Below are 25,073 nucleotides of genomic sequence, written 5' to 3'. Positions count from 1 at the left end.
TAAGTTAATTAATTTGAATTCAAATAAATAATATAAAATAAAAAGAAATACAAGCAAATCCAAGATAACTTTTGATGTTGTTATATGACACAGTTAAGTTTTTAGAGATTAGGATATCTGCTCTAAGAAAAGAACACTATTAAAAGGAAAGATTACCTAAGAACAAAGATATCTTGCAGAAAAAATTCACGGTGGACAATGAAAAGCGCAGTTGACAATATATGTCAAAGGCATTGTTGTTATTATTTAAGGAATCACGGAAGAGTAAATGTAGTATTTTGGCAAGAATTTCTATTTAGGTTTTTATAAACTACAATTACAGATAAATTAGTTAATTAATGGTTAAAGTGATGTGAAATATTAGTCTTACCCAGTATTCTCTTTTTCCAATTCCTCATTTTTCTTCACTTCTTGATCCAACCTGAACTGCAAAGGCTGTTTTAACTCCATACATTTCTTTAGGTTTTCCTTTTCATCACCACACTTTGGAAACAATTTTTTAAGAACATTAGTTTCAAAAATCAAGAGACTCCTTCTTCTTTTATAAAATGCTATTTCTCATGAATCCATGAGTAATATGTGTTTAGACAGGTTTATAAAATACATATAAAATGTAGGTTATGAACCAAATGTCAATGAAAAGAAATCTCAAAAATAAGGATGTTTGTTAAAACAGCTTCAACTGAGTTTATATTTTCATCATTTTTGTTTCTAGAATTTAAATTGCCAAAATTTACTTGGGAAATACAGAGGTTTTTAATCCACATTAATGAAAAAATCTTTAAGGTGGCTATACTTACATCTGAGTTTCTAGAGATGTCCTAGAAGCAGTTTCACCAATGTCTTAAGATACTCTGGGTTTTGTGAGATCACAGCTTAAGATACAGTCTCTGAAAAATTCCCATACTGTCCCCATTATAATTTTGATGATCATCTGACTTTAGGATGAGATACTCTCCTTCTCTGCAAGCATTTCAAACATTTCTCTGCAAGATTTCAATGTCTTCTTTTCTATTGACCACTTTTCTCTCTAAATAAAATTCAAGGCTTCCCAATATTCTATAAAAACGTTTCCTTACTCTTGCAGCATTTTCGATCATCTTGCTTTTCCCCTTTCACTGGACTCGAACATTCTTTAATGTGTCATCTCAGCCACAGATTCATCTTTTCATCGCGTCTTTTACACTAAAATCTGACTTTCAATCCTGGAATTCCACTAAAAAGTTTTGACAATCATCAAGGATCTGTTTTTACAAGTCCTGATCCTGCTTTACTTCTCAGCAGCAGCTCAAAACAATGCCACATCTTCCCTCTGCTCTTCTAATCCCATTTCATTTCTAAATGACAGCAAACGCTGACATTCAGTCCTTGGACCCTTGCTATTCCTCTTTTTCACATCCTCTCAGAGTTCTCCAAATCCCAAGGCTTCAAAACCAGATGCTCTATTCTATACTTTCAGCCTTGACCCATTTACTGAGGTCATGTGTATGCTTCCATCTTCCTTCTAGTTCCTCATAGACAATATTTTCAACCACACATTCAATACCTGTTACCTGATGTGCATTACCTTTCTAGTTAACTAATCTGTTATTTTTATATATTTTTTTAATTTATGTATTTGAGAGAGAGAGAGCATGAATGGGGAGAGGAGCAGATACAGAGTGAGAAGCAGACTCCCTGCTGCAGAGGGAGCCTGATGTATACAGGACTCGATTCTGGGACCTTGAGGTGATGACCTGAGCCTAAGGTAGATGTTTAACCCACTGAGCCACACAGGCACCTCACACAGTTAATCTTGTACATTTTATCTTGACTCTTTTTGGGATTACTTTGAGTTATTTTTTAAAGATTTTATTTATTCATTTATTTATTCATGAGAGGTACGGAGGGAGAGGGCGGGGGGGCAGGGAGAGAGAGGCAGAGAGAGAGAGAGAGAGAGAGAGGCAAAGAGACAGGTAGAGAGAGAAGCAGGCTCCATGCAGGGAGCCCCATGGAGGACTCCATCCCAGGACTCCAGGATCATGCCCTGAGCTGAAGGCAGACGCTTAATGAGAGAGACACCCAGGCATCCCGAGTGTATTTTTTTTTAATTTTTTAAAATTTATTTATGATAGTCACACACACACACACACACACACACACACAGAGAGAGAGGCAGAGACACAGGCAGAGGGAGAAGCAGGCTCCATGCACCGGGAGCCCGACGTGGGATTCGATCCCGGGTCTCCAGGATCGCGCCCTGGGCCAAAGGCAGGTGCCAAACCGCTGTGCCACCCAGGGATCCCAGTGTATTATTTTTTAATCTGGGGGGGGGGCACCTTTACCCTCAGGATGCTGACCATTGTACTTTGTCTTGCTTTTCTTTTATAATGCAAAAGTTCAAAAAAAAATAATGCAAAAGTTCTTCCCAAGGGTTGGATTATGAACGGTTTGCCTTTGTTTCCTTTTGAATACTTTCCTATTCCATAGAGACGTGAACTTACGGAAGTCTTCTTCTAAGTTCTTTTCAGACACATACTTGACTATTTTCTTCAGAGGCTTAAGTCAGCTAGAGCTAACTCTTCTTCCCAATCCATATTTCTTCACCTCAAAATGGTGTCCATGAAATATCTTAACACAGATGTAGTCTCTGTCCTGGGGATTCATGAGGTGAGAACCTTCTAGAGAAATTAGGGCTATGAACTAAGTTGCTGGAAAGCTATTTAAGTTTTTATTTTATAGGGTAAGCTTAAAGTGGCTAATCATTTTATACCATAACCCTAATTCATTTCTATAGGAATATGCAGAATTATCTATGGATATTCTTACAAACTCTGTAATATGTGGTGGCTTCCTAATAGATTCCTGTGTGATATTGTAGGGGGACAACTCATGGCACTCTCAGTCAGAGATAAGAATCCTTGTCAAGTTAACTGCATGAAAAGTACAGTAAAGCAACTTGAGCAGTTTTATATGAAGTCAGGAAAAAAAGTTTTTTTCGATGTTTCTTTGGCCACAGAAAGGACCAGTCAACAGAATGTGCTAGTTCCCCTGATAGGTATGATTGTTTAATGAAATTTGCATGTACCTAACTTATGTCACTGAAAGAAACTAGTTGTAGGTCCATCTACCTCATAGTTCCAACTTAGAAGTCCCAAAGCAATCTTCTCATCTTAAATCATTGGTAGCCACTCCTACAAAGGACGGTATGAATGGCACGATAATCCTGTACTGCTTATAAATGGTTATATAGTTTTCACTACCTATCAATAAACTGGAGTCCTGGATTGCACATTAATCTTTTCTGAGATTGGACTGTTAAATCTCTGAAAGTATGATTAACTCAAGGTAATAGAAAAACATTCGTTTCTGAACTTGCAATGAATGCTAGGAGCACTAGGTTACTCTCTAAGGCCCTGACTGAGCAGTCATTTCTACTTTTTCACTGGCATCTCTTTTCCTTTACAAAATCCAACAAGGAGAAAACTACATCCCTTTGAGAAAAATGTTTGCATAATTACCTAGTAGTCATTCTGCTTTTTTCTAAGATTCTATTTATTTATTTATGAGACACACACAAACACACTCACACACACACACACACACAGAGGCAGAGACACATGCAGAGGAGGAGCAGGCTCCATGCAGGGAGCCCCATGTGGGACTCAATCCGGGGACTACAGGATCATGCCCTGGGCCCAGGGCAGGCACCAAACCACTGAGCCACCCAGGGATCCCCCTCGTAGTCATTCTTAATGAAGGCAACACACTACCAATTTGTAATTACAAATCACCACAAATTATTAGTAAAGTAATTCATTCTCAAAATCTCAGTGAAGGGTTGAGATTACAAGAGAAAGTCAGCATTCAAGATCAAATTATTACTCAAAGTTTGGGGAATTTTAAACATATTGAAAAATATTAGCAGGGACTCAGACATTAGTATACCAATATTCATAGCAGCATTACCAACAATAGCTAAGAGGTAGAAAAACCCAAATGATCACTGACAGATAAACAAAATGTGATATATATATATATAAAATACTGTTTTGCTTAGGCTATCACAATCCTTTTTATTAAAATCTTACTACAAAAATGATTAATTTATGCATTCAGTCAACTTTATCTATAAAGAGAAATTATACCAAGAGTAGTTAAATAGCAACCATATGAATATAATAAATATTTTTATGAGTGAGAATTTTCATATTATCCAAAATGTTCTTATACACTACTACTAGAGATATAAAAATTCCTTCTCCTTAGGACAGAAATTAAGAGACTGACTTACCGAACTTGAACTTAACAGGTCTTTCTGAAGCTGTTCAATTTGGCCTGCTTGCTCCTTGACTGTAACTTTTAACTCGGCATTTTCAACTTCAAGCCTAAAATGCATATTTTAAAATATTTATTCTCAGACACAAATTTTAAACATACCACATAATTTCTAAACAAACATCTAAAGGTCTTACATAAATTCTTAGAAATTTAAAAAGTAGATTTGGCAATTGTGCCATTTTTCTGGTTGTGTTTTGGGGTTAATGTACAAAATTTAAAGATCGTAAGCAAAAAAGAAAAAAAAAGGATCGTAAGCAAAAATTATGCATTTCAAAATCCCACAAAGCTGATATTTTTACCCAGCTAAACAACGATGTATTTATCATAATGGATATATTTCTCATACTATACTACTTATCTGCTTTATAAATACTCAAGTTATTTTCTGTGCTGCTTTCACTTGTCCTGTTGCGGGACGCCTGGGTGGCTCAGTGGTTGAGAGCCTCCCTTTGGATCAGGGCACGATTCTGGAGTCCCAGAATTGAGTTCTGCATCAGGCTTCCTGTAGGGAGGCTGCTTCTCCCTCTACCTATGTCTCTGTCTCTCTCTGTGTCTCTCATGAATAAATAAAATCTTAAAATAAATTGCATACTTTTTTATGTCATCTCTGAACTTCTGAATGCACCTTACAACATTTGTTTGTAACTCCTTTGCTTCTTGTCGCTAAAAAAGAAAAGAAATACTTTTAACTACTGACAATCTAGTATAAAACCACCATCATCTGTTTTTGTAAATACAATGTCACTGGACACAGCCACATTTTCCTCTACATACTGATTTAAGGCTTCCCCAGAATTATACTGCTACAATAGAGACCTATGACTTGCAAAGCCCAAAATATTTACAATCCCCTGACAGAAAAGCTTTCTGAGCACTCTTCTAGTATTAAAAAACAACATTCTAACGTTTTTAAATTATATTTTATCAGGTACACATACAAATTTACGTATTGTTCAAAGGCAGAAAGACAGGAAATTACCTTATGGTAAACTTTTCTAGTTTTCTATTCCAAGCACCACATCAATTATAATTTTAAATATTCACATTTACAAATCACCATGGGCATTCCAGTGATTATACAAGTTAACATGCTGCTTTCAGGGACACTCAGATATTTCAAGTAACAGCTTCTGAGGCAGGATCTCTGTAGGAACCAGAATGCCTGGATTTGAATTCCCAGCTCCCCTGGGCATTTGCTGTTTGACCTTGAAAAATTACTTCAAATTCTGTGTCTCAGTTTCTTCATGTGTAAAATGAAGTTAATAATAGTATCTACCTCACTGTGATAGTCGGAAGTTTAAATTAGGGAATATACATAAACTACTTAGAAGAGTATGTGGCACATACCAAATTCTAAGTGTCTGCAATTAGCATTATTATTGTTGTTGTGTTTTACGTTCTAATGATATTTGATATTTTAGGCAGACGGCAGGCCAATGAAAGTGGTCTCTTACACAAGTTATATTGAAATCATTCTTCATACCACTGAAAGCGGTAGCAAATGGGGAGCATAAGGCCCAGGATATAGCCTCAGGACTTCAAAACACTTTCACTACAGGTGCCTCAGTGGCTCAGTCAGTTAGGCATCTGCTGTGGGCTCAGATCATGATTTTGGGGTCCTGGGATTGAGACCCCAACATCAGGGTTCCTGCTCAGCAGGGAGTCTGCTTCTTCCTTTCTCTCTGCCCCTCCCCCTGCTTGTGCACTCATGTTCTCTCTCTCTCTCTCTCCCTCTCCCTCTCTCTCTCTCTCTCTCAAGTAAAATATTAAAAAAAGGGACGCCTGGGTGTCTCAGCGGTTATGTATCACTTGAACTGGGACTTGGCTCAGGCTTGATCCTGGAGTCCTGGGATCAAGTCCCACATCAGGCTTCCTGCATGGAGCCTGCTTCTCTCTCTGCCCGTGTCTCTGCCTCTCTTTCTGTCTCTTATGAGTAAATAAACAAAAGTTAATTTTTTTAAATCTTCAAGAAAAAACTTTCAAAAATTCCACTAGCCAATGGTACTTTCCTCCACTTATAATAATTTTAATTTACCTCCTCTCTATACTACTCAGTGAACAATGCTCATGGACTACAGTGCAAACAGTAACTCCTACACTGAGTGATACATAACTTACATGACCATCAGAGGCAAGGTAAAGCCACTGACGTGGAAATAATGGACTCTTGCTAAACCAATGTTCCCAAATCATTTTATGTTCATATTGTTCATCTTAGCAACTGTTTATGTTAGAGGGCTTTAGCAAGTACTCTGATGAGTAGAGATTAAGGCTCCGTGGTGTGGCATATCAGAAAAGCTGCCCTCAGGGGCACCCGCTGGCTCAGTTAAAAGAACATCCAACGGTTAACCTTCAGTTCCTGTTCAAGCCCCACAATAGATGTAATGATTATATAAAATAAATAAACTTAAAAAAAAACCTGTCCTCAGAGCTTTATAGTTGGTAAAGTGCTGGAACTCTGTAAATCTCAGTTCTGGTTGCATAATGAAGGCAGGCATATTTAGACTGTTTTGCCATAATCAGAAAAAAACAGCATCTGATTGAATACTTTGTCCGATCGGATTAAATGCTTTCAGTTTTACACTTAACTGCTTAAAATACATTTAGAATACAGCTTTGTTATGTCAATGTGTTTCAATCAGAAATTACTGCTATGGTATAAAGTACTTAATTTTATCCTAAAAACTGTTAAGATATTCTCAAATTTAGGCAAGGACAGGTACCATACACATAAAATATTTTCCCTCTTAGATACATTTGTACATAAGAAGACAGAATTATCGCTCATGAAAAAAAATAAAAACAATGTAAAATAAAGGACTAAACTGGTCTGCACAGACTAGATAATACATGTAAAATAAAGGACTAAACTGGTCTGCACAGACTAGATAATACGGGTGAAGAAAGTAAGTTCAGGGGGAGTTACAATAATCAGAGAAAGCCTCATGGAGAATGAGAGACAATGAGCCAGGACTCAATAGTGTAGGATTAGGCAAGAGGAAGGGAAACTAAAAAGACAGAAAGGGTAGAATGAGTAAATAAAAAAGGGTGAGAGATGGTAAAATCACCCCAATTAACTTAAAGGATAAAATCTGATGGCAGAGAAATACAGATGTCCACACAACTAAACCAATGTTCACAGCAGCATTATTAATGGCCACAAAGTGGAAATAACCCAAAGGTGCATTAAATGATGAATGAACAAGGGCGTTAGCCCACAATGGAGGACTGTCTGACCAGAAAAAGAAATGAAGCACTGACAGATGCTAGAACACAGGCGAACCCTGAAAACAGGAAGTGAAAGAAGCGAGTCGCAAAGGACCACACATGGTGTGACTCCCTTTATAGGAAACATTCACAATAGGCAACTCTATGGAGACAAGAAGTAGACTTCTGGTTGCCCGAGGTCAAGGGCAACAGCTAAGGGTTTTTTTTCAGGGTGACGAAAATGTTCTGATGGCAGTGATAGTTGCAAAACCCTATAAATATACTCAGCGACAACAACACATGTTAAATGGGTCAACTGTATGGTAGGTGTATTTATAGCTCAATAAAGCTTTTAAAAAGAGTCAATGGCAGGACCTAGATAATTTTCTTAATTCTCTCTTTTGGCTTTATATACATCATCTGAATATTTCCATGCATTTTAATATATAAATATTAAAAATATAAATATTTTATAATATTTATAAATAAATATATTAAAAATAAATATATAAAAGGAAAAGAAAATGAAGGAAATGCCTCAGTTCCACTAGTCGTAACCTTTCTTTACAAGTTTTCCTGAAATCAGTACAGAGTCTATATCCATCAATAAAAGTGAAGATGAGAAGTAAGACGATTTTCTGAAACATTCTGTTAAACCTTATCTTCTGATTTCATCTAGCTCGCCTCATCATGGTAATAGAGATCTCAGTAGAAAACATTGTTTTTAGGGCACCTGGGTGGCTCAGTTGGTTTAGGCGTCCAACTCATGATTTCAGCTCAGGTCATGATCTCATTGGTGGTGGGTTTAAGCTGGCATGGGGCTCTGTACTCAGCAGGGAATCTCCTGGAGATTCTTTCTCTCTCCCTGTGCCCCTCCCCCTACTCATGAGTGTGCATGGACATGCATTCTTTCTCTCTCTCTCAAATAAATAAATAAATAAATCGTTAAAAAAAATCGTATAGCAGGAGAAAAAAGTCCCTCAATTTCTGTGAATGGGTAAATGCTATAAGGAAAAACATAGAACACAGAGAGAGCAGAATGAAAAGTCAGAATTTAATAAATAAGTGCATGGTGAAGACACTAAAATTATGCTAAATTGAAATGAAAATACAAAAGAAAGTGGTCCATGGAAATTAGCATCCTAAAACATTTATATTATTTAACCAGCTACAGAGGAACTGTTGACATGTTATATGTAATACATATGTGACTTTCGATTTGATCCAATGTTTTTAAATCCTGTACCTCATCTTCTAAATTAATACGATAATGTGATAACTCCGGTGAAGCCTGTGACATACATTGCTTTTTTAGGGCATCAGCCAGTTCTTGTTGAAGTTCTCTCATAACTACCTAATAAGACCTTCTGTTACTGATTTTAGAAATCATCCTATTATTATGTTAATAATATAATTCTAACGTATGTACTTTATCACCACATACATCAACTCACCTTTTATTCCTAGAATGTACACACTGCTAAGTGAATTCAGTTAAAGACACAAAAAGTGTTATCCCTCCTGCCTAGTCAGTATTATGTTACACAGATAATTATTTCAGCCCCACTCTCCATTCCTTGTTGATGAATTTGCAAAGCTTCCCAGCCTGCTGAAGTCTCAAAAAGAAATGGGTATTGTATAGGTGAGACTAGCAGTGGTAAATTCTACATTAATCAAATATTTTCTCTCTTTTTTATTAGAGGCTAAAATTAACTTCTAAGTTCTTCACATACTCAATCCTCTGCTCAAATCCTTCCAATAGGTTACTATCTCAGAACAAATGTGAAGTCATACTAATGGCCCTCAAGCCCCCTACATAACCTGGCTTCTGCCTCCCTCCTGGCCTCAGCTCCTAGAGATCCCTCCCCTGTTCATGCTCACTCCACTCCTGCTATACAAGAATCCTGCCATCCCTCCCTCAGTAGCCTGAAAATGGAGATCCAGTGCCAAATTAATAAATCACAAAGATACAATTCTATTGGAAAATTTTAAGCCCAAATGGTAGTTACCAATGGAGTTTTGAAATGAGCAAATTATTTGAAAAATGCTTAAATTATAAACCGTGGTGGGAAGATGAAATCAAATACAGCTTTGCTAAGTCACCAGTTATCCCAAATTATGATTTAGTGAAAAGTAGATGCCTTCAAAGAGTGAAAAGGTCACAAGAATAAATGATTTGAGACTAAACATTTAAATTTACATAAATAAAAATAAAAGTATGCTAACTGAAAATGCTTAAAAAGCTATCAAAAAAAAGTACTGAGATACAGCACCTACACTTCAGTTCATGTGACAAATCTGGAGTTAGTTGTCAAGGTAATCCACTTATTTGAACCTCAAGGTCAAAACACTCAGGTATGAGCATTTCCACTTATCTGTTCATCATGGTATTAAAACGTGGTGACAAGAATTAAAACTATTTTAGTAGTACTAACAATAAATTATTAATATCAGACTCCTTTCTTTAACAATGTATAACTTAACCTCTTGAAGTTTCTCATAGATGACGTGCATTTTTATTCAAATTAAAGCACCTTTCAGGTCTAATTTTTATTTGCTGGATACAAGTTATGAAGATTCAAAACTGACCCATAATCATTCAGGTCGTGATCTCGGGGTCATGAAGTGGAGCTCTGCACTGGGCATAGAGCCCACTTTGGATTCTCTCTCCCTCTCCATCTGCCCCACTCCCATTTAGGTGCAGGTGCACTATTTCTCTCCAAAAAAAAAAATAGTACTAATAAGCCATAACCAAACATTACTTTGAACTTTCTAATAGGAAGCTTGAAAAATATTTGTCTTTCTGAATACTTACTTCTCTTTCTTCTTTCTCATCTTCATATCTAAATGCTCTTTCCATTATCTGTTTACATTTATTGATTAACTCCTTATTTCTTTCTCGCAGTTGAAGAGCTCGTTTTTCACCTGCAACTCGAACCATTCTTACAATAACCTGAACCTGGTCTTTGAGATAAATTATAGTCTTTTCTTTACATTCCACTCTGCTGTAGGCATCATCTAGTTGCTCTCGGAGCAACATATTTTCACTTTGTAGTTGAGATAATTTCTCTTCTAAGGATTCATGCTTTCCCATGTATTCATTCACTTTACCTTGTTCGTTTTGAGATTTCTGCTCAATTTCCTTCTTCTGACCCTGTGTTTGTTTTGGGTTTCTTTGTAAATGTTCTAAAGCCAACGTCTTTTCTCTGAGAGCATCTCTTGTATACTGCAGCTCAATTTCTAGGGCATTAAGTTTACTTTCGACTTCAGAAAGTTGCTGAGAAAGCACCTCATTGTTATCTTTTAGGTTAGACATCTCAAAGTTCATTTTGTCCTGTAAATGACACCACTCATCTTTTGCTCTCTGGAAAGCAAGTTCTAGGTCTCTTTTTGATGCCTGACTTTGATCACGATCCTGTATAGCTGTAGCGACTCTAGCTCGGTATGATTGAAGTTTTGCTTCCAGTCTTTCTCTGTTTAGCTTTTCATCCTGCAATTTAGAGTTCAGCATGGTATTCTCAGTTGTCACAACATTCAGCTGCCCACTAGATTGGAATACTGTATTTGTTAATGTTACCTCATTCAGTTTTATGGCGTTTTGAAGACTGTCATTCTTTTCTTTTTCAGTTTCAGTGTCTTCACAATACCTCTTTTCCTGCTTCTGATTCCTTATTGTGTCTATTTCCAGTCTTAGCATGGCAAGTTCATCTTGCAACATGCGGTTTTCATGTAACAGACCTTTTTCTTTTTCATGAGGAGGAGAAACCTAAGTAAAACAAGAGTCTTTTAGCTGGAACTCAATAAAATGACATTATCATGATTTTCTCTGAAATCAAAGAATATCCTATGTTTATACAAGGAATGGGTTGCAGTTAAGTGGATATCCAACTGGAAAAACACAAAGTTGGATCCAAGCTCAAACTTTTATACAAGCATAAATTCCCCAAAGTTCAAAAGTTTAATTGAAAGCAATGAATGCATGAAAGGAAAAAGAAATCATGACAAAATCCTAAGAATCTCAGAATTGGAAAGGTCTTTCTCTGGTTTACAACAAACTCAGAAGGCTTGAAAGAAAAAAACTAATACATCTGACTACACTAAAATTGAGTTTATAGTCTCATGTCTAACACAGTCCACAGGAAAACCCTTAGCTCTGCATATATTTGGACAGATTCAATTTCCTAACCTCACTTTGTCCTGAGAATATTCCATACGTATTCGACTTTTCTAACATTTCTATACTCAGTTATAAGAATTTTATCTACTGATAACTAATAAATCTAGGCATTGTACTACAAACATGTCTGCACACATTAATTATCTCTTTTAGTTATCACAATTCCAGAATGGAGAGGTTAAAAATACTAAGTGAGCTGCAGGACATTCCCCAGGTCTTTGTACCCACTACCACTATTCTGGCACCAAACTGCAGCTACTTCTCTAGTGTGAATCTTAAATACAAAAGAAGCCTTGTATTTCAGGAGTGGCTGGGTGGCTCAGTCAGTTAAGCCTCTGCCTTCGGCTGAGGTCATGGTCCCCGGATCCTGAGAGCAAGTCCCGTGTCAGGCTCCCTGCTCCACAGAAAGCCTGCTTTTCTCTCTCCCTCTGCCTCCACTCCCCCTGCTTGTGCTCTGTCAAATGAATCCATAAAGTCTTTTAAAAAGAAAATAAAAAGCCTTATATTTCAAAATACCAATACTAACTAAGGTAAAATTTATGTAGCTCCTAGAAAAATCATGAGATTATTTGTGGCTGCAACTAATTTTATTTCCTCTTCAGATGTTTAAAATGGCAATAAATGCAGAAGAGGGGAAAATACACTGAGCTATTTTACTAGGAACAAAAGACTTATCAATAAATTATCAGTAAGTATATATTACAGCATATGATTATTTCAAAAGCTCCTTGTAGGGATCCCTGGGTGGCGCAGCGGTTTGGCGCCTGCCTTTGGCCCAGGGCGCGATCCTCGAGACCCGGGATCGAAGCCCACATCGGGCTCCTGGTGCATGGAGCCTGCTTCTCCCTCTGCCTATGTCTCTGCCTCTCTCTCTCTGTGACTATCATAAATAAATTAAAAAATTTAAAAAAAAAGCTCCTTGTAATGAAATCAGATACTACTTGGAGCAAATTGTTACTCATCTCAAAAGTAGGAGACTAACATCTGAAGTAAGGTCTTAAAACGGGCTACACTTTTCCTCCTGTTCATCAGTGGAAGTGTGAAACTAACCCCTCTATGAATATAGAGGTGGTGAAGGAATTGCCAAAAACTAAAACATATGTTGTTAGTAGCAAGAGTTTTGTGCTTATGGAAAGCTCATAAATTCCATACTATTTTCCAAAATAATAAAAACTTCTACTTCAGATAAGGGCATTATGAATGTCACTATTTGACACCTGCAGACAAATGCATTTAAATTAATGAATGGACTACAAACTTCACTCCTCCCTATATAGACCCGTATGTGTATGTATGTACGTATGTATATATGTATATACATACACACACACTCACCCACAAATATATATGTATTCTTTTAAAATCCTCTGTACTTACCATAATGTACAGGGTTGGTTTTTTAGAAATATACACATGCATGGAGAAAAATAATAATTCCAAAAAATAAAATATACATACGTACAAATACATACACACGTACTTCAAAATAACTAAAGAAAATACCTCAGAATTCATTTTAGTATGAGACATTTCTGACTCATTTCGTTTGCAAAGGTGATTGTTTAGAATCCCATCTTGGGTGGGGCGGGGGCAAGGTGAGGGAGGAGTAGGGATCCTCAAGCACCTGGCCCCACCAACTTACCTTGATAACTTTCAAATCATCCTGAACACCTACGAATTCGACCTGAGATTGATTGATGATTGATTTTTATTTACTTTTTTACTGGAGCTCGATTTGCCAACATATAGTATAACACCCAGTGCTCATCCCGTCAAGTGCCCCCCCCTCCCCTGGCAAGTGCCCGACCTGAGATTTTTTTTTTAAAGATTTATTTATTTATTTATGATAGAGAGAGAAAGAGAGAGAGAGAGGCAGAGACACAGGAGGAGGGAGAAGCAGGCTCCATGCTGGGAGCCCCACGTGGGACTCGATCCCGGGACTCAGCCCTGGTCAGCCCTGGGTCAAAGGCAGGCGCCAAACCGCTGAGCCACCCAGGGATCCCCCCGAACTGAGATTTAAAGAGAGAACAGTCAGAACGCTACAGAGAGAAGGGTTTTCGCTCCTAACAAGGTAGGGAGGCGGAAAAAAATAAAAAAGAATCAAGTGGGGAGGGGCACCGGAGGAGCCGGGCTGAGGCCTGCAGCGGGGAAAGCCTCCCAGGCGGGTAAGCGCAGCCCTGGAGAAGCAGACAAGTGGGAGCTTTAAAATCCGCCCCGGATTCCTCCGGGATGGAAAGGCGCTCAGCTGGAAACTCCGCCAGGACGTGGGGGGTGGGGACCTCCAGTCTCCGGGGTCACTGACAGAGGAAGTGCGCAGGGTCGAGCGCCCCCCACACCGGCCCAGCTCCGTAAAGGGCTGGAGCGCGCTGCGCGGGGCCTCGGGGAGAAGCCGGTGTGTCGGGAGGGGCTCCGGGAGCCAGACTCCAGCAGCGCAGGCCCCGGACCCCAGGGGACACAGCCGGGATCCTGCTCTCCCCGGGACAGGCCGAGGCGGGGAGGGCCCAGGACAGCGAGGACACTCCTGCCCCTCCTGCCCCGGGAGCATCCAGGCCCCTGTGGACTGGGAGATGGGGGGAGTCACTGCAGGGGGCGCCCTCCAGGGCCAGGGAGACCTGGCCGCTGCCGGTGTGGTTGTCCCTCCTGGTGTCACCCGGTGCCTGGGAGAGGCGTGGCCGCCAGGGGACACGGGCCTCACGGGAGGTCAGGTCGGCTCCCCGTGACCCTGCACCCAGCAGGGGGCGGGGCAGCTCCCCAAGGTACACACACCTGAGAATCGGCACAGCCCGCCCCTCCCCCAGAAGACCAGCTGGAAGGACAGGGGAAGAGCAAGTTCCCCACCCAGCAGCGCTGGAAAGCTCCAGGGGAAGTCGAGGGATCTACAGTATATAGAACTAGAGGGTACCCCTCTTCCCCGCCCCCCCACCCATGTTCCAGTACAACTCATTTTTATATCAGACTGTAAGTTTCCAATTTTCTTTCTCTTTTCCCACCTTAACTACAATATTTTGCCACCTCTTCATTTTCAGGTTTCTTCCTTTTTGACTCATATTTTTACAATTACACGTCTTAGATAGATTTTCCACTTCTAGATTCCCTTCAACATACTCAACTTAATTTTGGGAGCTAGACGAGATATGTTTTGTGTGTGTGTGCTTTTTTTGTTTTCTCTACCTCATTTTGTTCTACAATGGCACAATACCTTCTAAAACAGGACGAGCATGCACCCAGAACCAAGTGGTATACCGTGCTGGTTCATTCTGTGAGACTATATTCTCTCTTCGTTCCCATTCTGCCCCCCTTTTTATCTCATTTATGTTTTGGGGAACAATGTTGGGTCTCTCTACAAGTATTTCTGGTTTATAGAAATTTGGGACTCAGTATCTTCTAACATACAGAACTTAATACACCCAGGACCAAGAGGATCACCCCCTAGGACCCCTCAGGTAGACTACATTCTCCCTCCACTACAACTTCATCACCACCACCATGTCCCAGTCCCCCCCAACATTTTATTTTTCTACTTCTTTTTTTCTTTTTCCCCTCTTTACCTTTGCTTTTTTTTCTCTTTTTTTCTTCCTTGGCATTCTTGGCCTTTTATTTTCTACTACTTTGTTTTAAAATTTGTTTTTCACTTTAGTGGTCATTTTGTGTTATTTTGTTCTTCTCTTCGTTTTCAATTTCATGTCATGGAACAGTCAGAATCATCGAAGGATAAGAAACCTTGGGTGGCTCAGTGGTTTAGTGCCTGCCTTCAGCTCAAGGCATGATCCTGGAGTCCCAGGATCAAGTGCCACATCAGGCTCCCTGCATGGAGCCTGCTTCTCCCTCTGCTTGTGTCTCTGCCCCTCTCTCGGTGTCTCTCATGAATACATAAATGAAATGTTTAAAAACAATCATCTAAGGTGAAATTGACTTAGATTGTGGTTGATATTCTTGACTCAGCCCGTTCATACAGCCACTCTGCAGTGAGCAAAATGACTAGAAGGAAGCTCTCACCACAAAAGAATCAGAAACAGTACTCTCTTCCACAGACTTATAGAATTTGAATTACAATTTGATGTCAGAAAGCCAATTCAAAAGCACAATTATAAAGCTAGTGGTGGCTCTGTAAAAAAGCAGAGAGTATTAAAGAAACTTCATGACTGCAGAATTTTGATCTACTTAGTCCAAAATTAAAAATTAATTAAATGAGATGCAATCCAAACTGAAGGTCCTAACAATGAGGGTTAATGAGTTAGAGGAAAGAGTGAGTGCCACAGAAGACAAGTTGATGGCAAAGAGGAAAGCTTAAGAGAAAACAGAAAAACAATTAAAAGACCATGAGGAAAGGTTAAGGGAAATAATCGAGAGCCTCAGAAGGAAAAAATATACGCATAATTGGGGTTCCACAGGAGGGCCAGAGGGCCAGAAAGGATATTTGAACAAATCATACCTGTGAACTTCCCTAATTTGGGGGAGGGAAAAAGGCATTCAGGTCCAGGAGATAGAGAGGTCCCCCACCAAGGGGAAGGGAAAAAAAGCAGAACTCGACATTTAATGGTGAAACAAGCAAATTCCAAAGAAAAAGAAAGTCCTTAAAACAGCAAGAAACAAGAGATTTCTAACTTATATGGGGAGAAATATTAGATTAACAGCAGACCTCTCCACAGAGATCTGGCAGGCCAGAAACAGCTGGCAGGAAATATTCAGGGTTCTACATGACAAGAACATGCAGCCAAGAATACTCTATCCAGTGAGCCTTTGGTTCAGAATAGGATAAAGAGCTTCTAAGATAGGCAGAAGCTGAAAGAATATGTGACCACCAAACCAGCTCTGCAAGTAATATTAATGGGGACCCTGTAAAAGAAAGAGGAAGCCCAAAGAAATAATCCACAAAAGCAGGGACTGAATAGACATTACAATGACAGTAAATTAACATCTTTCAATAGGTACTCTGAATGTGAATGGGCTAAATGATCCCATCAAAAAACGCAGGGTTTCAGACTGGATAAAAAAATCAAGACCCATCTATTTGCTGTCTACAAGAGACTCATTTTAGATATAAGGACACCTACAGCATGAAAATAAAAGGTTGGAGAACCATTTACCATTCACATGGTCTTCAAAAGAAAGCAGGGGTAGCCATCCTTATATCAGATAAATTAAAGTTTATCCCAAAGACTGCAGTTAAGAGATGAAGAGGGACACTATATCATACTTGAAGGGTCTATCCAACAAGAAGATCTAACAATCATGAATATTTATGCTTCTAATGTGGGAGCTTCCAAGTCTATCAATGAATTAATAACCAAAGTAGGGGCATACTTAGATAATAATACACTAGTAGTAGGAGACTTAAACACGGCACGTTCTGCAAATGACAGATCTTCTAAGCACAACATCTCCAAAGAAACAAGAGCTTTAAATGATACACTACACCACATGGATTTCACAGATATTTACAGAACTTTACATCCAAAAGCAACTGAATACATAGTCTTCTCATGGAACTTTCTCAGAATAGGCCACCCGATACCAAAACATTGGGACTGTCCCCTGCATATTTTCAGACCACAATGCTTTGAAACTAGAACTCAATCACAAGAAGAAATCTGGAAGAAACGCAAACACAGGGAGGAGAAAGACCATCCTGCTGAAAGATGAATGGGTCAACCAGAAAATTAGAGAAGAAATAAAAAGATTCATGGAAACTAATGAAAATGAAGATACAACCATTCAAAATCCTTGGGATACAGCCAAAGCAATCCTAAGCGGGAAATGCATTGCAATACAAGCATCCCTCAAAAGATTGGAAAAAAACTTCAAAGACACAAGCTAACCTTGCACCTAAAGGAATTGGAGAAAGAACAGTAAATAAAACCTACACCAAGCAGAACAGAGAGAGTGAAGATTTGAGCAGAACTCAATGAAATAGAGACCAGAAGAACTGTGGAACAGATCAACAAAACCAGAGGTTGGATCTTTGAAAGGAAGAATAAGATACGTAAACCATTAGCCAGCCTTTTAAAAAACAAAGGAGAAAAGACTCTAATTAATAAAATCACGAATGAAAAAGGAGAGATCACCACCAATACCAAGGAAAACCTAACCAAAGAGATAAAGGATTTATACCCTAACAACTACAGAACACTTCTGAAAGAAATCCAGGAAGACACAAAGAGATGGAAAAATATTCCATGCTCATGGATTGGAAGAATTAATATTGTCAAAATGTCTATGCTAACCCAGGGCGATTTACATTCAATGCTTTCCTATCCATATACCATGGACTTTCTTCACTTTCTTCAGAAAGCTGGAATAAATAATCTTAAGATTTGTGTGGAATCAGAAAAAACCCCGAACAGCTAGGGGAATATTGAAAAAGAAAACCAGAGCTGGGGACATCACAATGCCGGATTCCAAGTTGTCTTACAAAGCTTTGATCATCAAGACAGTGTGGTACTGGCACAAAACCAGACAAATAGATCAATAGAACAGAAGAGAGAATCCAGAAATGGGCCCTCGAATCCATGGTCAAATTATATTTGACAAAGCAGCAAAGACTATCCACTGGAAAAAGGACGCTCTCTTCAATAAATGGTGCTGGGGGGGATTCCTGGGTGGCGCAGTGGTTTGGCGCCTGCCTTTGGCCCAGGGCATGATCCTGGAGACCCGGGATCGAATCCCACATCAGGCTCCCGGTGCGTGGAGCCTGCTTCTCCCTCTGCCTATGTCTTTGCCTCCCTCTCTCTCTCTCTGTGACTATCATAAATAAATAAAAAATAATAATAATAAAATAAATAAATAAAATAAATGGTGCTGGGAAAACTGGACAGCCACGTGCAGAAGAATGAGACTAGACCACTCTCTTGCACCACACGCAAAGATAAACTCAAAATGGAGGAAAGATCTAAACGTGAGACAGGAATCCATCAGAATCCTAGAGGAGGGATCCCTGGGTGGCGCAGTGGTTTGGCGCCTGCCTTTGGCCCAGGGCGCGATCCTGGAGACCCAGGATCGAATCCCACGTCGGGCTCCCGGTGCATGGAGCCTGCTTCTCCCTCTGCCTGTGTCTCTGCCTCATTCTCTCTCTCTCTCTCTGTGAGTATCACAAATAAATAAAAATTAAAAAAGAAAAAAAAAAGAATCCTAGAGGAGAACACAGGCAACAGCCTTTGTAAACTCGGCCACTGCAGCTTCTTGCAAGATAGATCTATGAAGGCAAAGGGAAACAATAGCAAAAATAAACCATTGGGACCTCATCAAGATAAAAATCTTCTGCACAGCAAAAGAAACAGTCAACAAAACTAAAAGATAACCTACAGAATGGGAGAAGTTATTTGCAAATGACCTATCAGGTAAAGGGCTAGTATCCAAGATCTATAAAGAACTTAGTACACTCAACAGCAAAGAAACAATCCAATCATGAAATGGGCAAAAGACATGAGCAGAAATTTCACCAAAAAAGACATACAAATGGCCAACGAGCACATGAGAAAACACTCCACATCACTTGCCATCAGGGAAATACAAATCAAAACCACAATGAGATACCATGTCACACCAGTGAGAATGGGGAAAATTAACAAGACAGGAAACAACAAATGTTGCAGAGGAGGTGGAGAAAGGGGAACCCTCTTGTACTGTTGGTGAGAATGTGAACTGGTGCAGCCACTATGGAAAACTGTGTGGAGGTTCCTCAAAGAGTTAAAAATAGAGCTACCCTATGACCCAGCAATAGCACCACTCGGGATTTACCCCAAAGATAGAGATGCAGTGAAAAACCGCGACACCTGCACCCCAATGTTTATAGCAGCATTTTCCAGAATAGCCAGACGGTGGATGCAGCCTGAGTATCCATCAAATGATGAATGGATATAGAAGATGTGGTCTATATATAAAATGGAATATTACTCAGTCCCTAGAAATGACAAATAACCAGCATTTGCTTCAATGTGCACGGAACTTCAATGTGCATGGAACAAACTAGGGGTGGTGGAAGGGGAGGAGGGCAGGGGGTGGGGGTGAATGGGTGACGGGCACTGAGGGGGGCACTTGACGGGATAAGCACTGGGTGTTAGTCTGTATGTTGGTAAATTGAACACCAATAAAAAATAAATTTATTATAAAAACAAGAAGTAAAGAAGAGCAATATAGTAAAGAAGTTGAAATCAAACAACTTCAACTTAATCTTAGAAGACGAAACTTGGAATTGAAGGGTGTAAAAAATAATTTGAATCAGGTAAATTTTTGGCAGTAATTGTATATTTCCATCAATATTATTTATAGTATCCCTTTGATATAATACATATTGTTAGGCTTCAAATAGATTAAACATTTCATTTTAACCTAATAGCAACCATGATCTTTGTAGCCACAATTACTACCTTATTGGAATTCTTGGCCTCTCACATATGCCCTATGTATATATTTTGAATGAAGGGATGGAAGGTAAAATGAGATAAATGTTATATTGATTTATTGATTTATGGAATTGTATTTATTTTTACACAGAGCATGGGCTGGGGGGAAAGGAGTAGAGGGAGAGGGAGGGAAATGAATCTCCAGCAGACTCTGGTTCTGAGTCTCATGATCTGAGTCTCCAGCCTCACCTGGTTCGGAGTCTCGTGATCGTGAGATCATGACCTGAGCCATAAAAAGAGTTGGACACTTAACCCACTGAGACCCCAGGTGTCCCAGTTTTGAATTTTTTAATGTTGAAATATGAGCTAGATTTCCTTGAGATGCTGATGAAGCTAGTTAAATGTTTTACACAGAAATTTTATTTCACAATACTATGTCTACTTGTATTTTTACTCTATGGTACATTTTGCTGTCATTTAATTTAAAATTTGAATTATTCATTGAGGATGAAAAGCCTTGTTATAAAAAAGGCCACTCTTGAACATTTTTTTTAAGTTCTCTTAAGCCTTTTGACTTTTTTTTTTAATGATAAGATCCAAAATCCTAATGAAAATGTGTCTCTAGGTTATAGAAGAGCAAAATGATGTTCAGAGGCAGCTTTCGCGAGAACAGAATGCCCAGAGTATTACATGATGGAATACTATTTTTTTTTGTATATTTGTTATTGGAGTTCGATTTGCCAACATACAGCATAACACCCAGTGCTCACCTGTCAAATGCCCCCTCAGTGACCGTCACCCAGTCTCCCCACCCCCCGCCCACCTCCCCTTCCACTATCCCTTGTTCATTTCTCAGAGTTAGGAGTCTCTAATGTGTTGTCACCCTCTCTACTTTTTCCCACTGATTTTCTCTCCTTTCCCCTATAATCCTTTTCAGTATTTTTATAGTCCCCATAGAGTGAAACCATATGATGTTTGTCTGTCTATGATTGACTTACTTCACTCAGCTCTTCTTTACTTCTTAATTGCTCCTTAATATTTATATATAAAATTTCAGCACTTCTTCTTTTTTCTTTTTCTTGTTTTAAGGTCAATCTGCAAATGCATGTGTTCATTTTAAAATTTGTTTTGTTAGCAATAAAACTTTTATTTTATGATCTGGTTCCACATATGTTGGTTCATTATCCAAAGGAAATTTTTCTGTTCTCAATTTTTTTCCCTTTCTAGGGCTCATGTTTTTCAATTTATCACTTCAATATCTTCAAAAAGATATATAGTTTAAAAGAAGCAATGAGAAAGCATTTTGCAACTTAGTAAGTTTTAGTCAGTAATAACTCTGGGAGATGTTGTAAGCAAAGGAATTCTGAAATTATTTAAGAAAGGGTTCAAAATTGTCATTTTTCTCCACAAAGTCATAATTACACTTCAATTAAGACAAATCATTTCATTACTAATTAAAAAGAGAAGTTGCTGTTTATCAACAATTTTATAAATTCACTAGAAATACATTTTTATTTCACAAAACATCACAGGTACCTCTAAAAATGATCTTCAGTGTAAGACAGCATCAGCAGATGTCGTTTACACACCATACACCTGCAGATGACTCTGATCCAGCACTAGACTAGGGAGCCTAAAATCTATTGCCCATGCTTTTTATGTTTCTTATTCTGTAATATTCTCAACCTTGTTGATCATTATGTATTTTATAAATCATTTGAAAACTCCTTTGAAAACATCACAGGATCCATATTAATTAAGTAAAGAATAGAGTAAGATGTGCTTTCAGCATAGACTTTTGAATTAATTTTCTTTATATATGTGAGAAATGTTAAAAAAAACTTAACCATTAATCATTTTTCCATTTTACTTTTTAACCCCTGCATATGTTAAGAATAAACCAATTTTTCTGTCTTGAGAAAAATTGGCCATTTCACACTCTGTTGGGGGGCATATAATATAAAATTCCCTGAGAACAATTTAAAAATATGGATCAGAGACCTCTACTAAATATTTTTATACATTAACACAATACTATATTAAAGAATTTATTCCAATTAACCAAGACTGTAGAAACAGAATTAAATAAAAGACATTCCTTATAGCATTAATTAAACTATAGGAAAATGGAAAACAACCAAAATTCAATTTGTTAAATAATGAGGTTTACATATGATGGACTTCTACATGGTCATTAAAATTATGCTTTAGAATATACATTAAATTATTAGAAGTATTCACTGTTAAAACCTTGCAGTATTATTTCAAAGAATCTCACACTTTACAACTTTTTAAAAAAAAAAATTGGAGTTCAATTTGCCAACATACAGCATATCACCCAGTGCTCACCCCGTCAAGTGCCCCCCCTTAGTGCCCATCAGCCAGTCACCCCAGCCTCCACTCACCTCCCTTTCCACTACACCTTATTCGTTTCCCAGAGTTACGTGTCTCTCATGTTCTGTCACCCTCACTGATATTTCCCTCTCATTTTCTCTCCTTTCCCCTTTATTCCCTTTCATTAATTTTTATATTCCCCAAATGAATGAGACCATATAATGTTTGTCCTTCTCCGATGGACTTATTTCACTCAGCATAATACCCTCCAGTTCCACCCACGTGGAAGCAAATGGTGGGTATTTGTCGTTTCTAATGGCTGAGGAATATTCCATTGTATATACATAGACCACTGCTTCTTTACCCATTCGTCTTCTGATACTTCACATTTCTAATGGAGTTTCCTTCCCTATAAAATCCCAGAAGGCAAATTAGCAATTACAAAACTTCTCCTACACATCTGCAGCATAAAAGTAAGTATTTCAAGGGGTTCCTGGCTGGCTCAGTTGACAGAGCATGTGACTCTTGATCTCAGAGTTGTGAGTTCAAGCCCCACGCTGAGTGTGGAGTCTATTAAAAAAAAAAAAAAAGTAAATAGTTGAAATATTTCCTTAAAACCAAGATGTCATACCTTAAACTGTAGAGTTCTCGTTCCCATTCCACTTTTTGATGCTCTAACTGAGATTTCATTTCTTTTGTTTCTGATAGCAACTGTTCTAGTCCATTGACCTTATATTCCACTTGTAAAATTTTTCTTGTAAGTTGTTCACAGTCTTTTCTTTTTAATTCTATTGATCTTTTGTATTTAAGAATTGCATTCTGGATTGTCAATACGCTAACAGAATCTACACCAGAGGAAAAACAAAAACAGAAATAAAATACAGGAGGCATCAGGGTGGGTCAGGTGGTAAAGCATCCAATTATTGGTTTTGGCTGAGGTCATGATCTCACAGTTGTGGGATTGAACCTGGCACTGGGTGCTGCACTCAGCACAGAGTCTGCTTAAGGTTCTTTACCCCCTCGTTCCCTCCCTCTCTGTTCCTCTCCCCATCTCCTGCTCATGCTCTCTCACAAATTTGTTCTTTTAAAAAGTAAAATAAAACAATATGAGTATTTTTTGCATATAAGGGACCGAGCATGTTCACATTAACTCATTCATACATGAAATAAATATTGAGTAACTTCAACGTAAAGAGATTATACCAGGTGCCTGGGTGGCTCAATCGGTGGGTGTCTGCCTTCGGCTCAGGTCATGATCTTGGTGTCCTGGGATCAAGCCACATGGTGGGCTCCCTGCTTAGTAGGGAGTCTGCTTCTCCCTCTTCCTCTGCCTCTCTCCCTGCTCATGCTCTCTCTCTCAAATAAATGAATAAAATCTTATTATCAATAGAACTTTAAAATCTTTTAAAAAGAAAAGAAAACATGACTGAAACCTTTCTAAACTGAATGAAAACTATAATCCCACAGACCCACAAAGGATCTGGCTAGGAGAGAAGAAATGGAAGTAAACTATTGTAATTTTAAAAAAAGATTTTATTTATTTATTCATGAGAGACATGGAGAGAGAGAGAGGCAGAGACACAGGCAGAGGGAGAAGCAGGTTCCCTGAGATAGCCTGATGTGGGACTTGATACAAGGACCCTGGGATCACACCCTGAGCCAAAGGTAGATGCTCAACCACTAAGCTACTCACGTGTTCCCTATTGGAATTTTCTTAAACTACATATAATGTGGTATAACACTACAAGAAGGTGGACTGTGATGCTTGAGTCATATGCTTTAAACCCTAAAGCAATCACTAAAATAGCAAATCTTAAGCTTTGTTAAGTAATAAACAAAGCCCATACATACACATATGTGTATATTTATATATAAGTATAAATTGAACTCGTAAAAATTAGTTTATTAATCTAAAAGAAAGCAGAAAGCAAAGAAAATGGGAACAAAGCAGGTCAAACGGAAAGCAAACAGGATGAGAGATTTATATCAACTGTATCAATAATCAGAGTAAATGAAAATTGTCAAAAAATAAAAGAAAGAAAGAAAATGGTCTAAAAGCCTCGATTAAAAGGCAGACTGTCAGAATGGATAAAAATGTAAGAGACAACCATAGGCTGCCTATAAAAAATTCAATTTATATGTAAAGACACACACACACAAATTAAAATAAATAAATAAATAAATAAATAAATGTAAAGACACAAATTTGTGAAAAGGACAAAAATAAGGATATACCACACTCACACTTGACAAAAGAAGGCTGAGCTTGAGTAGCAATATTAATGCCAGGCAAAATAGATTTCAAAGCAATATATATTCTCGTGATGTATAAGGTCATTTGTTAATGATGAAAGGGTCGACAAATAAGCATAACAAACCTAAATGCTTTTGAATCTATTAATAACATCAAAATACATAAGGCAAAAATCAACAGAACTGCAAAGAGAAACAGGCAAATTTACAATTTTAGTCTGAGATTTTAATAGGCAGAAAATCATCAAGGATATAGAAGACTTGACCACCACCATCTTTCTCAAGTATCCATGGAGCATTTACCAAAAGAGATTATATTCTGGGTCATAAAATAAACCTTAATAAAGGGAGTTAAGTCAAAAGGATTGAAGTCATGAAAGTGTGTTCTGTGACCACAAAGTGATCAAATTAGAAATGAAGAACAAACCTACCTCTGGAAA

General features: G+C 38.3%; 1 protein-coding gene across 7 annotated transcripts in view; it reads right to left on the bottom strand.

Moving 5' to 3' along the window:
- LOC140629402 (ankyrin repeat domain-containing protein 26-like) overlaps nucleotides 1-25,073 on the bottom strand; it is a 147,091-nt gene that overhangs the window by 38,271 nt on the left and 83,747 nt on the right. For 4 of the 7 annotated variants that reach the window (XM_072818850.1, XM_072818849.1, XM_072818846.1 and 1 more), the window contains exons 20-25: nucleotides 23,012-23,225; nucleotides 21,045-21,141; nucleotides 10,343-11,293; nucleotides 4,913-4,983; nucleotides 4,274-4,367; nucleotides 371-483 (exon numbers count right to left, since the gene is read on the bottom strand). In XM_072818850.1, the coding sequence (XP_072674951.1) occupies nucleotides 371-483; nucleotides 4,274-4,367; nucleotides 4,913-4,983; nucleotides 10,343-11,293; nucleotides 21,045-21,141; nucleotides 23,012-23,225 (1,540 nt within the window). The remainder of the gene's footprint in view (nucleotides 1-370; nucleotides 484-4,273; nucleotides 4,368-4,912; nucleotides 4,984-10,342; nucleotides 11,294-21,044; nucleotides 21,142-23,011; nucleotides 23,226-25,073) is intronic. The other 3 variants (XM_072818852.1, XM_072818848.1, XM_072818847.1) reach the window with 2 other exon arrangements.

This window comes from Canis lupus, assembly GCF_048164855.1.
Source record: "Canis lupus baileyi chromosome 5 unlocalized genomic scaffold, mCanLup2.hap1 SUPER_5_unloc_2, whole genome shotgun sequence".
NCBI classification, from domain to species: Eukaryota; Metazoa; Chordata; class Mammalia; order Carnivora; family Canidae; genus Canis; species Canis lupus.
Note: the sequence above shows the minus strand (reverse complement) of the source record. Positions and strands in the feature narration are given on the sequence as shown.